The sequence below is a fragment of the Ostrea edulis genome, chromosome 2 (assembly GCF_947568905.1).
Source record: "Ostrea edulis chromosome 2, xbOstEdul1.1, whole genome shotgun sequence".
NCBI lineage: Eukaryota > Metazoa > Mollusca > Bivalvia > Ostreida > Ostreidae > Ostrea > Ostrea edulis.
The window spans coordinates 6,180,909-6,199,168 of record NC_079165.1 but is presented as its reverse complement, the minus strand read 5'-3'; the positions used below and the strand labels follow the sequence as shown (position 1 = coordinate 6,199,168).

At 34.9% G+C, this 18,260-nt stretch overlaps 1 protein-coding gene across 2 annotated transcripts; it reads left to right on the top strand.

Annotated features, from left to right (window-relative positions):
- The first annotated feature begins 5,964 nt into the window (after positions 1-5,964).
- Positions 5,965-16,419, top strand: LOC125679692 (glycine receptor subunit alpha-2-like). 2 transcript variants are annotated; one of them, XM_048919119.2, is made up of 8 exons: positions 5,965-6,167; positions 7,319-7,389; positions 10,027-10,094; positions 10,487-10,713; positions 11,635-11,717; positions 12,442-12,591; positions 14,978-15,315; positions 16,020-16,419. In XM_048919119.2, exons 1-8 carry the CDS (start codon positions 6,094-6,096, stop codon positions 16,179-16,181), a joined length of 1,173 nt encoding a protein of 390 aa, XP_048775076.1. In that variant the 5' UTR covers positions 5,965-6,093; the 3' UTR covers positions 16,182-16,419. The 2 variants fall into 2 exon arrangements, with proteins under 2 accessions (XP_048775076.1, XP_048775077.1); XM_048919120.2 differs by lacking the exon at positions 10,027-10,094 and having other exon boundaries at positions 6,035-6,167.
- The last annotated feature ends 1,841 nt before the right edge of the window (positions 16,420-18,260 follow it).

Sequence of the window (18,260 nt, the reverse complement as noted above, 5' to 3'; positions counted from 1 at the left end):
TCAGTTGCAAAATGTGATGTATGTATATTAATCATGATACTTTTATATTATATACAAGTAATGAATGCACTCATTAATCAGTTAATGCACTGTGCCATGTAACACGAGAAACTTCGGTTTTACACTCAAATCGATCTCATAAAAAAGTTATTATACAGCCAGTGTTTTCAACTTGGAATATGCGCTATCGTGTCATCTCATGACTTTTTAAACATAAATTCATCATCAAATTTGAAGATCACATTAACTTGTATATAAATAAATAATGTCTGAATGATTGAATTTGACATTCAATGGATTATAGGTGTGCTTTGAACGTGTGCGGCGGTATCCATAAAGTTTGATCACGTGTTAACTATTGAAACAAAACTTGTCAACTATTACTCTGATATACAAGCAATATATAATTCATAATTTTGATAATAATTACAAAAAATATTTAAAGCAATGCTAATCTCATTGAATGTGCATGGTTACATTTGTTGGTCAGCAAAGCCTTCCGCTTGCAATATCTCTTTCCATTATGCTTGTCTGAGAAAAATGGTTAAAACGGCATAAATAATGCATAAAATGTCCGTGTCGTGTGAGGAAGTTTGTAACGGGAAACAATGCATTTATCTTAAGGAGAAACAATCATGGCATTCCTCTCATCAAATAAATCCCGAGTTTCAATTGCTGTGAGATTAAGATAGCGCTTTTATACAGGGCGGGCATAAGAGAAAATTGCTTTTCAATCAACCCTCGGTGAGATTCGTATTAACTCACACCTAAAATACTAAGTAAGAAGTAATGGATTACAAAAATATCGATGAAATATATAAATACATAAATCTCTATTACATTTATTTCAAGGCAATGTATCGATCTCCTGTCTGTTCATGTATATCGGTTTTTATGCCTTAAATCCACGATAGTTACTATAGTAACTACATATCTCAACATTAGCACTTCATTTATGTAAATTTTGTATAAACATAGATTTTGACTAATGACTAATAAAATAAGAAATGTTAAAGCGTTACTCCGGTGTACTTAGTGTGCTGAGTTCTCTCGCGGCGGAGCAAGCTTCGGAATTGCATTCTTGAAATCCATTCTAGTGACACATCACAAGTCATTGATATTCCCATACCTTGGGTTTTTGTACTTCATGACCCCTCTCTTCCCCATGCCTGGTGTGGTCACTTCAGGGACGTAGCTATAGGGTTTCTTATCTGGACTCCCTGAATATACAGGGGGTTCGGAGGGACCCAATGGGCTTATAGTGAAGCCCTGATGGGAGTCCGAGTGGCGAAACCTCTGAAAGATTACAGATTCTTGGCATGGTGATTAGCAACTTTCGGAGGACACAAAATTATTCATTTTTGCTAGGATAATTTTCATGCATTTTTATGCTATCAAAAAATTGTAGTGAATATTACAACATTTTAAAAAAAAGAAAACTGACAATTAGAGGAGAAAGGGCAAACGTTATTCTTTCCCCGAAACAAAATAAGTAATGAGTCAATGAAAGTTTCATCTTTACTTATTTATTCAATTTTAATCTTCATTCTATTCATTTATTTATTTCCAAGTGAATGCTGACACTTGGGAGTACAGGCGTACGTCTAAAGACGCTTCTGAATTTCGTATGAGGAAAACGATCAGATTTTACTGAAAGATATCCAGACACGGTTTGGATAGAACGTCTAGCAGTCGGATGAGACACGTTCTCCTCCTGGACTGGAAAGATAATTAATCCATTAAGTGACATTTTGAAAAGCATGTTTTCCATAACTTGCAACATATTTACACTGGGGTATCTGATTTTGCGTTCCAATGATTTCTAATGTAAACAAAAGTAACATCATTGAAACTGTGGATTCACGTTTACAAGATGAACTTGACTTTCAAAAGATTCATTTGACAACCCCGACGAAATATCTGAAGTATTCACAAGCCTCACGCTCGTCTCCTACAGTTGCAGCACTAGAATTGTGATTAAGCCATCAATGATACATTGTGGGACAAACTGAAGAAGAAAACGAGGAAAAATTGATCTACAAATGTCTCTGTTTCGCTGACAATACAAAAAGGAGGTATTCAATTGCCACAGAACATGTTTTGGATGTTTTTTGCAGTTGACGGGTCGCAATGAATTGTTGGTTGCAATGTTATAGTATCAAGGACGTGAAGCGTTGAGCATGTAAATTGCCCTATGATGCTACTCTTTCCCATTTCTTTCCATGTTAGGTGGCAGCACCACGTGTTCCCATTTAAGCTTTCACAATCCTTTTTTTTTTCACATTCACACACGTTATGTGTACACATCTGCTCTATGCTCACAAACATTATCCATATATTCATGTAGTCTGAAAAACGTAACAATATAGAAACGATTAAACGTCAGTAGTGATTTAATATAAACATAAAAATCCTTTATCAAGGCCGAATCATTTTCTATACGCATTTTGCGTTTCTAAACTGACATTGTAGAAACGATCAAACATCACTACTGACTTCATATAAAATCACTTTATTCCGGTTGGATTCTTTTCTATGCAGTAAATATCTTGCCTTTTAGGCTACACGTATCATAAACAAATCAGTACGAAAAAGGGAAAACCCTAGTCTTTTGGTTGTTTGTTTTACGTCCGGTCGATAATTTTTTATTCAGTTACGATCGAAGCACTGAGGGTTCTTTAACGTACCAACGCCTGCCGCGACACGGGACCTCCGTTTTTAAGGTCATATCCAATCTATATAAAATCAAATGTAAAGACTCTAAGAGTTAGACTTTAAGTACTAAAAATATCTCCGGGTCACCAATTTTATACATTGAATCTCCATTTTCTTTTTATGATAGTTCATAATAAGATTATTGCAAATGATTGCATTTATGGAATTTGTTGTATAATGTTTACGACATGTTAATTAGTTATTTAGGGTGTGTTTGGATTGATAGATAACCCCTTCGGAGACAAACGGTCATTGTCCAATCAAACCTCTATTTGAGGCGCGTGCACCGGTATTACGTCACTTAAAGTACCCAATCTTCCTTTGTAAACAACATTTGTAACCGTTAAAACGAAATTTGAAAATTTGATTTTCTCTCATAATTGATAAGGGGACATATTCTTTCTTATCAGTAAACATCAGTGGAATTGAGCTAATAAAACGCTAACTTTGAAAATTGATATATTTCCTCCCATTCATTTTTGCTTCCGTGATGAAGTAAAAGAAACCTCTGTCAGGAAGTATACTGAATATCAGGATGAAAAAGACCAGAAAAAGGGGGAAGTTAATATCATATTTTCAAACCACTATACTATTCTACCAGCTGGAGAAAAATGGGCGGGCTACAAAAGAAATAGCAAAATCAGTACCACAAATGTAGACCTATGTTTAGCGCTGACGGCCGTAGCAGTGGGGTTCTTTATCGTGCCAACGCCTGCCGTGACACGGGACCTCCGTTTTTAAGGTCATATCCGAAAGATCCGTGATATTCTCACTTCTAAATGCCGAACGCTTGGCGAAGGAGCGGTCACTACCTATGTTAACATCTTATGTTTGACGCGGCCATGGCACGAGCGGGGCTCAAACTCACTACCTCCCTATAACGAAGCGAACGCTCTACCACTGAGCTACCGCGAAACTGGTTGCTCCAAAAGGAAATTGTTACATTAATTGTAAAAAAAAAACAAAAAAACCATAACTGAATTGTTTAGGAATCGTAGCTGATATGCAATCCATTTATTCGTTTACAATTACGAATTTGATGACGTAACTCGTAGTGTTAAATGACATGATATATGTGACGATCGTCCCCAATATTTGTTGAAATTGAGCTTACATTTCTTGAGCAATTTTGTGTATCTACATATGATTTTTATTACGAGACATTTGTAAATGCAGTTGCTATGTTTGACGCTACACAACCGTTGATTCAAAGAATGTGTATCTTAGAGGTACGTAACTCAGAGACAGGGACATCACAACAAATTCATCCGAAAATAATTAGCTCCCTTTAGTTCCATGGAAGTAAATTAGAAGCCAAAAGATGTGTTAATTCTTTTAGTTTACTTCTGAAAATAAAAAGCGATTGAAGAGAGTAATAAAAATTGAATTGGAGGAACAGCGTTAATTGAGCTGTATATTTCATCTCTCCGGTGTGTTCATTTCAATATAACACAATATAACCACTATTTCTTTTTTCTGTAACATCTCCTCTCTGTGTTTTTTTAATCTGATTTTGCACAATGTTATAACTTGAAGTACTGCGTGTTTGATTTTGAAAGGTTTCGAGGAATAAAGACACCGAACCCTTCTGGACACTCAATATCCTGAAATTAGTTTAAACATTATTTATTTCAAGAAACAATAACATGATTATCAGTTGAATTGTTGAGATTGGAAAACAAGAGCATATGCACCCCCTCTTATCATGATTATAAGTTAACAAATGGCGATCAAGTTTTGACGAGAAAGAAAAGAGAGCAAAAACAAGAATTAAAGAACAGGGAGGAAATTTAACTGGAAAGATTCCAGTTTTAATCAGATCACACAAGTTTTAAAACTAAGGCAAAAAGTAAAGGAATGAAAATGAGAATACATGAATCACACAAATTTCAACAATATGAATATTTACATGTGTATGTAGACAAATAGCGGATTGGTAGTATAAATGATATAAACAAAAACGCAGAAGAGCAGATGACAAATTTACAATACGAATAAACTACATGTACATCTAGACAAGAGGGAAATTCTCAATATGAATAATATAAACAAGGAGCAAAATATCATATGATGACAAAACGAAGTCAAAGGGCAAACAATGAATGAAGACAGCAATAAGCACAATACGAAGTTTGTATAATCATGGGAGAATCAGTTAGGCTTAATTAAAGCGTTTGGACTTACTGATATATTTCTGTACATTTAGGAATGGTCCCTCGTTTTCGTTATGGTTTGAGTATTCACTACCAAACAAAAGCAGAGTTATGTTTAATGGGAAGTTCAGAGTTGATACGTGCATGTTTTCATTTTTGATTCTGGAATTATATCATTTCCTTTACTCCGTAAAGAAGCAAGGGATTGTCGACGATTCCCCCAAATCGTCATCACCTACGCAGTTTGGATATTCTTAGAAATCCCATACACCCTGTCTGGAATCGCTGCATCAAAGGTATGTTAAGTTCTCTGTGAAATTTCTACAACTTCTGCAAACTGTTAATGACGGTACGGTAATACATCATATATACACGAGCAGGACGTGCTTAAAATTCAGGAAGAATTGCATGCTGTGTGAAAGTTAATGACAAAAGTGTGAAGAAAGCAAAGACACACATTGGTGTGGAGGCCTTATCTTTAGCGCAATCTTTAGATTAACCAGAGCTAATATACTATCTCAGTGTAATCATGAATGTGACCCATTGAGTTCTACAATAAAGGGTAACCGGAGGATCCCTTGGTTTATTGCAGAATTTAGCGCATTTGCCATAGAGCCAAAACCGCTAAAATACGAACCCGTCTAAATTAAGAACACATACAAACGATCAATGGAGAGAAGGAATGAAGTCACCAACCCACGGAACATGTAAACGCACGGCTAGTATTTCAATGAACATCACGTATAATTAATGACAGCTAAATGAAGTGGAAGTCTATTAGCTATATACTGTAGTATGAAACCCAACACTAGCTGTTACACGTTCATTAACTGAACATAGTTGTCATTTAACGTAGAATGTTTAGTTTTTTTCTTTTAATTGAAATTCTTTAAATCACCATATCTTTAGTATCATAGGAGCTGATTTGAATTAAAAAGATAAAAAAATTTTCTTGTTCATGGTTGTTGGGTTGTTTTTTTTTTTCAGTTTATACATTAATCACACAATGATTTCCACATGATGATAGTAAAATTTCAAATCACATGTTGACTACACAGTTTTATACCTGTCCTTTACATACAAATTCTATTGACGAAGTCTAAATACCTTGTCGAGTACTTCCGATACATTACGGTCATATTCCGTTACAGATCTAGAGCTCTTTAAAAACCTCCAACATAACGCGCTGACATCCAAACACATCGATCCGGCAGGAAGAACAACAATGTGGAACGAGCACCTGTACCTCGGGATTATTTTCGTGGTCATCCATTTGACAGCGTCTCAGCAGATGAGAAGGTGCGTAAATAGTAATTAAAATAAAATATTGACAATTTTAATAATATTCAAGTAAAGCCTTAATTACCGCCATTATATTAAATCTTTTTATGATGTGATAAGCGTATGTTGTTGCCGTTTGATGTCCATTTCGTATTCTTTGCTCTGTGTGTACCGTGTGGTCGTTTTGTATTGTAACCTTCGGAGGGGCCAGGCGCTAACAATAGCTGTAACATGCTCACTGTCTGCTCCCAATCTGAGATAAGAGAAAATGGAATATCAATAAAACCCAACTTAAGGAAAAGCTCACTTCTACATTTGCTCGTTAGAGACAACACCGTTTCGTTTTCGCTACTTCTATCTGCTTTGAACCGATTTCGAAATTGTTGGTATTCTAGGACATTTAAGAATTGAATTTCAGTTTTGAAAATACGCGAGGGAATGAACTGTGATGTTTCATGCCGACATACTTATCACACCTCATGAGGTATGTCAGCATGAAACATTGCACCCTCATGTACGTGTATTTTCAAAAATGAACTTTATTTCTTATGTTTACATTCTACCTTTGTTACTGTCGGAATTGTCAGTCGATTAAGATTCATACGCGCTTTATTCACAACTGCAATGCATTCATGAGGAAATAGTTATCATTACGATTTGTAAAGATGTTAGAGGCAAAACTAATGGAAATGGAAATATTTAACAATGTACGATTACGGCAAAAGAAATTGAAATGGGGAAATAGGAGTGTATTGTGTCACTCATTTTGCGATGAGGTAACGTTGCAGTAATTTGGCAGACCCTGAAATAAGGCTGTATTAATAAATCCTAACAGAAATGCAAACACACCGTCATCACACTTGAAAGGTTTTCATAGCGCAAACAGACAAGTTTCTCTTCCTTGCCTATCAAGTACAATTCCTTTTAAATAATTGATTTCCAGCACGCACAAAACTCACTAATTGGTAAAAAACAAAGAATATATTTGATTATATATTAAATCTTATGCGTTCCGTGTAAAAAGGCCTTTGTATATATATATAATTTTTTTTATCAAAGTTGTCAGAGATACAGAATGGTTGAGTTCTCACACTTATAGCATGCTTCTTATAGCATATCCAGTTTTGTTGAAATGTCTATATCATGAATTTTCGTACTTTACATTTCAGGAAAGATATCTTAGATAGGCTTTTGAACAGTACGGAATATGACCCCAGAATCGCTCCTGATTTCGAGAAAGGTATTTGAATGTACTAGCATGTTTTTGGCTATTAATAATGAATAATAGAGATGTTTGATAGTAAAAAGACTCTTGGAAAAGAATTTTTAAAAACTTGACGAAGTAAACTACTTTAATACAGGTATTAACTTTTATTGAGGTCAAAGTAAAGGAAGTCATATATTCTTTCTTTATTGATATTTTCTTATATAGCTTTAACAAAGTCGGGGATTGATTTATTCCATCGCATACATCAATGAGTGAATGGTACATCAATATATGTGAGAAATATCGGGTACTTTATTCAGTTTAAAGGAATACCATTTCTAGTAATTTCCTTGCTCTCAATGGACACTCGCAGCTGTAGAGAAGAAAACACAGCGAGGTTTTTCTATTATTCTCTGACAAATATTGTACGGAAATAAAAACCCATGAAAGACAGTTTCATAAAGAAACGTGTGGGTTCTTTATTATCTCATGCTATTTATTTTGACTATGTGAACTATAGAGTTACATGTATGAGGGAACCCTAGTATGTACTCGGAAATCAGATGCGCAATAAAACCTATCATTGGGTCAAATGTTGCCTGACGTGTTTCATACCGATTGTTAGGCCGTTCTTATCACACTGAAATTGACTACAGATAACTCCATTTACTTGATCAAGATATAGGGCACATGTCGGATGTGACCGGTCGAAAGGGGGTACTTACTCCTCCTAGACACCTGTTCCCACCTCTGGTATATCCAGGGATCCGTGCTTGCCTAACTCTGTATTTTGTATTGCTTATTATAAGAGTTATGAAAATGATCACTGTTCGTTAGCTTCACCTTTCATAGAAAATATATATGTATATACATGAAGTGTGTGATTTTATATCTGTTTTCATCGATTAATTGAAATGATGTAAATGTTTGCAAGCCCCTTCTTTTTTTTTCGCTATTTAGACGAGCTGGATATAAGACAAATATAAAACCACACTGTCATAAATGTTTATTTTATCTCATACTACATGTATATGCTATTGATTTCCACCCTGTCAACATCTACTCATCAATTTAATTTCATGAAAATTTACGGCGTTTTCTGACAACGACAGGAAGTGCCTTTATCCAACACTAATGGAGCTGTAATTTATATCACACGTACATGTATGAGATATGTAAGGAATGAAAACAAACTAGAAGTGTAATATGAAGTTTTTCAGTATGAAATAGTTTAACAACTTTTATATTATACCGAGTGAATAAGATTTCCCCCCCCCCTCCAAAAAAATATATTTCTTTAATGCACAAAGTTGATTGAAATGAAGATTTTAAAAAAGCCCATGACGGTACACGAGGGTGGCTACAGACATGCAATTGACATTATACCATCTATTCCAACTGGAGCTGAAAAATATCCATCAAAATATAACTATTTGCGAATGTAATAACAAGAATACCGCAACATAAGCCCGTTAGACCTTCAACACAATATCTGTATCCACGATGAGAAATTATCCAGAAAACTCTTTGACCTACGTTTAGCCGTAAAATAAGTTACGGTGCACCATTCAATTTGAAATGTGAACTGATTATGTATTTCTATGAGAGGGAGGTTCTGACAAAATTTCAGGGAAAGTATATATGTTCATAACGGAAAAAATCTGAAAACTAAAAAAGGCTGGTGTTTTTTACCAAGTGACACTACGACCTTGACCCTTGACCTTGAGAAATGTAGGCATCATCCACTTGGCATAAGATGTATGTGACGGTTCAAACCCCAATGGTTCGTTCTGTGTCCTGCCTACAAGATTTTCCTACTACGTGATACTACTACCTGGACCTTTGACCTTGAAGAACATAAGGCGTCCTCCACTTGGCATGAGGAGTATGTGTACCAATTGTGACGGTCCTATCCCTAATCGTTCAGTTTGTATTCTGTCCACAAAGTTTTCTTAATAACTGATTCTACGACCCTGAGCTTGAAAAAGAATAGGAATCTTCCTCTTATCATATTGATTAAATATACCAAGTTGTAAGATCCTAGCTCCAATAGTTCTTTTAAACATTAGTCTGTCAGCTAATAGTTCAGTTTGTATTCAGCCTACAAGGTTTTCCTATTATCTGTTACTACGACCTTCACCTTTGACTTTGGAAAACAATAGGCATCTTCCTTTCATCAAGGTGATCAAATCTACTAAGTTGTCAGATCCTGGAGCTTACGGTTCACTTTACATTTTATCTACATAGTCCGGACAGACGACAGTATACCATTTGTCCCGTCTTCAACGGGCGTGTAAGAATTGTAAATTAAAAAAAAATCCAAATCAATATTAACTTCTTTGTGTCAAATTACACCAATTCCGCTAGTTATACAAAAAGACAGTGAAAAATGTCTCCAGCAAACAGTATCCAATATGTTACATTTAATCACCAGTAATTGGATCCAGTGGAAATCATGCTGGTACACGAGAATGTCATTATACATGTATATAAGCACGTCACACTTGATAGCAGCAAACTCTTATTCTGAATATTCAATTTTAATCTTATTCAGTCACATTATAGCCCGTTACCACTCAAGACATTGTTTTATTGCATGTACATTTTTGTATGCTAGGCACGTCAGTTATTCATACAATTGCATGCCATTTTTCTTTCTGTCAATTGTAGACTATGCAACAGAAGTAGATGTGCAGCTTTTTGTCATTAACATTAACTCAATTAATGAAATGTCGATGGTGAGTGTTTGAATCGGCTATAATGGGTTAACGAGCAATAAAGCACCTCTATCAACGCAATGGTATCGACATTTGGCGTTCATTTGCATTCCACAATTTTTATTTAAAAGAGGCTCGAAAATATAATCCTTGATAATATTCATGTTTTTGTTTTTGTTATTGGTTTTCCTGGTAAGAATAATTTTGTACTAAAGTAAATATTCTGTGAAATTTGAAAATGTTCCAAATACTTGTATAGTACTTTTACGAAAGAATAAAAGCGAAAAGTATCGTTACTCCGATGTCTTGTGAAGTAAGTACATGTACACCTTTAAATACAAAATATTAAGACAATCAAGCAAGTATTTTAATCCTGTCCACATCGTCACGAAACTATTTTGTTTATATGACAGGATTACAAACTTAACGTCTTCCTGCGGCAGATCTGGATAGATCCACGTCTGGATTTTTCTCATCTAAGCAATATTGACAGTCTGGAACTGGATCAGAGGCGTATACAGGATGTCTGGGTTCCAGATACGTACTTTCAGAATGAGAAAAGCGCAACTTTCCATACAGTTACTGTTCCTAATAAGCTCCTCCACATAAAGAATAATGGACTTGTAACATACAGTGTCAGGTTTGGCTCTTTAGTTCTAAGTACAGCTCAAGATAAAAACCGGATAGGGTCCTAAGATACGTTATCAAAAACATTAATCACATGATGTGGGTTTTTAGATACGTCATTAAAAACAATAACATGTGATTTTAATTTTGTATCCCTTTCTGTCTAACTCTTATAGGGAGCTGTATTTTAATTGTATACATTTTCTTGTGTCGTTTAGAAATTCTTTCATGATAATGATGCAACATTTTAAAAAAAAGTTTTCATATTTTGTATCAATTCTACAATAGTAGACACCACGTGTCTTGCTTGATTTAAATTTTTGTAAGTGAATATGAAAGCGTTGCATATGGTGATGATGGTGTAGTTATGTAACACAATCATGCCATCACTACTTAGATATAAGCATACACCAAAACCCCAGCTTCAAACGAGGCAAGGAAATGATCTTCTTTTGAACATTAGGCTGTCAGCTACACAAATGAGAGTTGTGATGTTGGTAGAATTGATCAGAGAATATTCAGACACACTTGTGCTTCTGATCTAAAGGTTTTCTGTATCTACTTAAATTTAGAGGTTTCCAAAGATTAATGTGCAACTGCAATCATTTATCATTACATCATTCGCGTTTTTTTCCGTAAGATACATTAAGATGGTTTTCCTCAATGATCAAGGGCATTAATCTATCAAGGCTCTGAGATATTTTCATTGATTTCAATTTAAGACATTACACGATTCATGCCAAGTTTATTCTTTTATATGATCAAAAATGAAAAGCAGAGAAAAATATCCAGTTCCGACTACAATTTTGTGAAAACCATTTGCATTGACAATGTTTTTGTTTTGAATTGACTATAAATTATGATGCCATTGAGCAATAAAATCGTCTTGCAGCAATTAACTGTCTGGAGAAATATTCCACCATTGCACTTGTAGGCTATCATTAACGCTATCCTGCATGATGGATCTGAGGTTTTACCCTATGGATGACCAGACATGCTCCATTCTAATGGAAAGTTGTGAGTAGTGCTACACACATTTCTTTGTTATATTAACGGGAAATGATATGTATTAGCAAACATGATTTGGCGCTGTAGGTGCATCTTAAATCCTAAAGCATATGTCCAGTGCATCTTTGAATCATTTGACTTTCATCCACCTTGACACTTACACGAAGTTAGGTTACGTCACCAGCTGGCCTACATTACTTATGGTGCACCAATATGCGTCCAATAGGTAACACAACCTTTCCATCAACACTAAGTTTCGATTCCACTGTTTTATGCTGTGGGCTTCTAAAAGTGCACCATCGTTTATCATTGAAAGAATCTATGAAACAGTTTCTTTTAGCAACAAGCAGAATACCAATCCTGTCTCTAACACAAGAGAGTTTTCAATTTTCTCAGACCTAAATTGATCTGAATTGATATTGATGTCTTACAGTGAACGTCAGTGAAACATACCACGGAACGGAATCATTTGATAAACTGTTGTACAAATATATAGTTCTTCCTCTATTTGTGTTATTACCATTATACTTAAAACAGTTACAATTATATGAATATTTTTATACCGCCGTTATGAAGATTGATGATAAGCTTTCATTTACGACGCTTTAACAGGATTTATAGAACAATCTTAAGACATGTCATACCAAACGTCATAAAAATGCAAAACATTCTCAAAAGAAGTCTGAGATGAATTGATTATATTGCGACTATATATTGACATTTTATATTACAGTTGGTTACTCTATTGAAAACGTGCATCTCATGTGGAATCCAGATAATGACGTCATAATTGGTGCTGCAAAAGATGATGAACAGACCTTGCCGAAGTTTTATTTCTACAAACCAATAGAAACTCTTGCGTGTTCGACAGTGAATTCTTTCAGTATGTACACCAATACTTAAATTTACTATTTCGGAGACTGTCCATGTAAAATCAAGTAGAGGTTGACATATCTCATTTCTGGAATTATTCTTAGAATAGATATAGAATTATATTCCATATGATGTTGAAATACAAAAATAATTTTCAAAGTCTACTAATGGGTTCGCTATGAAATCCCATGAAATTAGCAATTATAAGAGGCGTTGAACTGCTACAATATAAGCCATCATCAAGAGCGGATAAATCTTGTCTCTATAATATCACTACATAAAACGATATTGAAAGGCAAGTAAATCGTGGCATTATAGAAACCAATATAAAAGGGAGGTAAGTACTGTCACTATACCAGCTATTACAATGGGCAGATCACTTTTCTCTTAAAACATAGAAGACAAATAACTGTACTGAAATCATTAGGAATATATACGAAAACTCCATACTTTTGTGATAGGGAAAATCATTACTCTTGCTGATATACAAATATACATGGTAATTAAGCAAAACATATACATGGTAATTAAGTAAACCTCTGGACCTGACTGTCAATGTCACATGCCATCTTTACTAAAAGTTGTGCCTGATTTTTAATGGACGGTCTTTTAAACACACAAATATTTATATATGGCCACGAAATGGTGTTTATCTCTTTGAATTTTGTGTACGACGGTATTTCAGCGCCATTTGACACATGCTTATTTCAAATGGTTCAAAACGTCAAGAGATAATTATACGCTAATAGTAATTTCAACCAATCACCGAGATTTTGTATTTTGACATTTTTATTGCATTATAGTTATAGCTAGTCCATGAATAAACAAGACCCTACTCTGCTGGGAGACACGTAATGATAATGCCAAGCGTGGACAACTGTAACTTGCCATTGTCCAATATGCATTCACTAAGTATCTTCATAAGTTGAGATAATATTGTGAATATTAGCGACCATGGATGAGTTTCTGTTATTCCTAGACGTTTTCCAACCGGACATAGAAGGCTAGTGGTTAGGATATTCCGTTGAGTGGGAGACCTAGCTATGTGCAATTCGTGATCTTGACACCACGTGCAATCTAAGACGTTTAATATTATAGAGTTATTGAACTTATATTGGTGAATATTGGAACGAGTTGGCTGTGAAAATGCACGAGCTTGCGAGTGCATTTTGACAGCCAACTCGTGCCAATATTCACCTACATAAGTTCAATAACTCTTTTATCATATGGCTAAAGTATTTAGTTGTTAAATCATATCCCTTTTCACTCAAAATACTCCCAAAATAAACGAGAATTCATCAATATTGACATCTAAGGTGAAAGTGTGCAATATCAGCATGCATGTCTTAACTGTTCAAAATTCAGCATGCATTAACGGTGTTCGAGAGCGCAGAGGTACCGATCTTGCTTCTCACCGCTACGACCCGAGTTCGATCCCCGTGATCGGCAGTGGTTGTATGTGAGAGGGCATGGCGGTCGCCTGATTGGACAGGTGGGTTTCCTCCGGGTACTCCAGTCTCCTCCCATATAAATGACCCCCTGGCGCAAACATCCGTGCATCAAAGGACCCCATTGGAAATAAGCTTTCGAGATTTCATGTGTTATCCTTGATATTTATGTATGTATGTATGTATATATACCGAATAAAAATTGATTTGGCTTGTTTACGTCGTTACGGTAAGGTCAATATTGAACGCTCATATTCGGAATGTTTCGGGCGCACACAATTTACGCAATGCAAAGTTAGCGTTCAATAAGTTTCTCAGGATATTGAACGCTAACATTCTCTAGATTTTACGCAGATTTTATAATAGACTATTTATTAGCTATACAATAAAAGGTGGTGATTGTTCCTTTGCTTAGGTATAAAAACGAAAATAATGGGTCTTTCGGATATTACCTTAAAAATGGAGTTCCCGTATCACGATAGGCGTTGAAACGATAAAAATACTCACTGTTAAGGCCCTCTGAGCTGTATGCAAAGGTCAATTGTAGCACTTCATCTACAGTTGCTGACGTCTCTATACGAGTAAATTCGTTGTAGAAGGGACGTCAGATAACAGCAACATGTACTTCAAACCATCCCAGTTACGACAAAAACAACCAATAAGAAATCATAACTGTAAAATCACACCAACCCTCCAATATTGAGATTAACAAGGGGTGTGATCAGTCAACAGAAAATACGCACTACTCCAAGGGACCTGATCACACCTCTGATGCCTCCAGGGGTTCGAGTTTGCCCTACTCTTAATTTCGTATTCATTAAAGGAATTATGAGATTGATTACTGTTTATCTTCATCTTTTCATTAAGGGGAAATGATGATCGAGGAAATGGTGATGCTTGGAACCATAATTCTTGTTACTTATTTTTTTATATGATTATATTTAACAGATGTGACATTCTCATGCCTTGAAGCCAAGCTGTTCCTCAGAAGAAACCTAGGTTACTACATGTCACAAGTATTCATACCAAGCATGCTGATAGTCATGCTTTCCTGGCTTTCATTTTGGATTCACGTGGAAGTGGTTCCTGCGAGAGTCTCACTTGGAGTCATCTGCGTGCTTACCATGACAACGCAGAGTTCCGGTTTAAGAAACTCTCTTCCCCGTGTTTCCTATATAAAGGCAATAGATATCTGGATGGCCATTGGATTATTGTTTGTATTTGCAGCGTTACTAGAATATGCTTACATCAATGTGCAGACAAGAAAACACCATAAACAACCAAAGGTAACCATAGCAACCGCGAAATTATTGGAATTAGGTTAGAACATATAACTGATATGGAAATACATTATTTCACTAAAACAACAACTAAAACAATAATTATTATTGTATGTGTATTTTAATAACGATCCTGATTGTTATATTATTTGTTTTGTGAAATCGTTTGTCATGAAATCTGTTCGGTATCAAGTAGCTTTAAACTGGACTTCAAAACTGCATATGATATCTGATTGAAACATTCTCTAGAATATTTTTACAGAAGCATTGCTATTTCAATATATTTAAGAAATAAATTTCATTTTTAGAAATACGTGCTTCATGAAAAGTATGCTGGCTGGAAACGTTACTGTTCATATACGCGTGTAGTTTCAAAAAATGAAATGAAATCTATATTTTTATTTACCTCTTGCTTTCATATCAGTCGGAATATTCCTGGTCGTTAAAATAGTCTTACAATATTTATCAAGATCCATACACACAATGTTCACATTTATGAGAAATTGGTTATCATTTCAACTGGTAAAGATATCGAAAATGGAAACACTGGAAATGAAAATATTCTGTACTGCATGTTGTGGAAGAACGTCAAAACAGTTTCTAAACTAGAAAAGCATACTAGTATTTTAAACAATACTTTACTGTCACAAATAGAAGAATATTTGCTATTTAAGAATAAATCTTTTGGAAATATATTTCTCTGTATTCAGAACGACGAACTTCCGGAGAAAAGTGTGGACACAGAGCATAAAAAGAAGAGAGTGGATCTGATGAAGAAGGCCCGCTTTGTGGACAAAGTCTCCAGAATTGCCTTTCCTGTGGCATATGTGATCTTTAACATTGTCTTCTGGAGTGTGTATTTATCAAAGTAAATAAATTACAGTGATGGATGTTTATACAGCCGAAAATGACATAAAAAGCGAGCCCTTATATTTGTAATTTTTATCACTACTGTTATTGTGAAAACGAATAGTTGAGATTCGAGTCGGTCTTTCTACACCAATCTCATAAAGTATGCTTTTTTTATACTGATTGTATTACGACATAATTTATTTTCATTTTCATTTTTATATATCATTAACTAATAAATGAATAAAAAGTTGTTTTTCATTACCATCTTCAATCTTTACAACCTTAATCATGAAAAGGTGAAGGCAACTAACAGAGATCAATCTCATAAATCGTATTTAGAAAATACAAGGTTAAGAGTAGGGCAACTTAGACTCCTGGATATACCAGAGGTGGGATCAGATGCCCCTGTCGACCAGATATCCTGATCAGGTAAACGAAGTAATATATAGTCAAAATGAATGTGTAAAGAACACCTAATAATTGATAAGAAACAAGTCAGACAGCAATTGATGCAATGACAGAGTATACTAGATCGTTATAACGATCATAGAATTTGTTGACTTTAAAAGAAACTGTTGAAACTCCTGTAACATCAAGTTATTTATCAGTAGCCTATCTCGAGTTAAAACATCATAAGCAGGACAAGTTCTTGCGTTTCGAATCGGTTGAGAGACATAAACACTATATGTATAATAGAACACTGCTACACGAAAGGTGAAGATAACGAAAAGTGCTCAATCTCATAACGCCTATACAGAAATATAGGAAGTTGAATCTCATAACGCCTATACAGAAATATAGGAAGTTCAATCTCATAACGCCTATACAGAAATATAGGAAGCTCAATCTCATAACGCCTATACAGAAATATAGGAAGTTCAATCTCATAACGCCTATACAGAAATATAGGAAGTTGAATCTCATAACGCCTATACAGAAATATAGGAAGTTCAATCTCATAACGCCTATACAGAAATATAGGAAGTTCAATCTCATAACGCCTATACAGAAATATAGGAAGTTCAATCTCATAACGCCTATACAGAAATATAGGAAGTTCAATCTCATAACGCCTATACAGAAATATAGGAAGTTCAATCTCATAACGCCTATACAGAAATATAGGAAGTTGAATCTCATAACGCCTATACAGAAATATAGGAAGTTGAATCTCATAACGCCTATACAGAAATATAGGAAGTTCAATCTCATAACGCCTATACAGAAATATAGGAAGTTCAATCTCATAACGCCTATACAGAAATATAGGAAGTTGAATCTCATAACGCCTATACAGAAATATAGGAAGTTCAATCTCATAACGCCTATACAGAAATATAGGAAGTTCAATCTCATAACGCCTATACAGAAATATAGGAAGTTCAATCTCATAACGCCTATACAGAAATATAGGAAGTTGACAATTGAAAAGCTGAAAATCCTCCCGTTTGTCGTAAAGTTGAGTTGTTACATGTAGTCTTCCGTTAGCATCTATATTCAATAAAATATATAAGTACGAAGCAGATGTGGAAGACTATGTTGTGCCTTTTATTTCAAGTTCACTGGGATTATTATATCGAATCGACATACGAGTAAAAATGATTATTCTTATTAGATAATCTTCGATATATCTAAATGTCGAGTTAACGTGCACAGCCAGATTTTTTTCTTCTCATGTAGAAGCTTTTGAAACAATCCTGCTTCATGAGACTATAAAAATAGACCAGCTAACAGAGGAACACAATCCGTGCCGATTGGAATTTCATGAACTCTTAGAAGTCCTGATCACCAAAGACCACGAAGGTATTGTCAATGAGAAACTTCAGCATCCTGTTACTGTCAACTTCAGATAATTTGTGCTTAGAATCAGAGTGGTGTTCAACAAAGGTATGTTTTGAATGACTGATCACTAGATGTGAATATATCCTTTTACCATTTTTATTGACGAAGTTACTGTCAAAACGTCTAGTCTTTGATATAATAATGAATAACGATGGCGAATAAAAATCAAATAAAAAATCAGTCAGACTTGCAATTGGTTATCTACATATTCATCTGTCTATCAATACAATATATTAATTTTGCAGTATCTTTTCCCC

Excerpts from the sequence above, each read along its gene's own strand:
- LOC125679692 (XM_048919119.2), top strand. The coding sequence starts at position 6,094 with ATGTGGAACGAGCACCTGTACCTCGGGATTATTTTCGTGGTCATCCAT. Across the intron at positions 10,095-10,486 it reads CAATTAATGAAATGTCGATG|GATTACAAACTTAACGTCTT; the intron begins GTGAGTGTTTGA and ends TTTATATGACAG. Across the intron at positions 15,316-16,019 it reads AACACCATAAACAACCAAAG|AACGACGAACTTCCGGAGAA; the intron begins GTAACCATAGCA and ends CTCTGTATTCAG.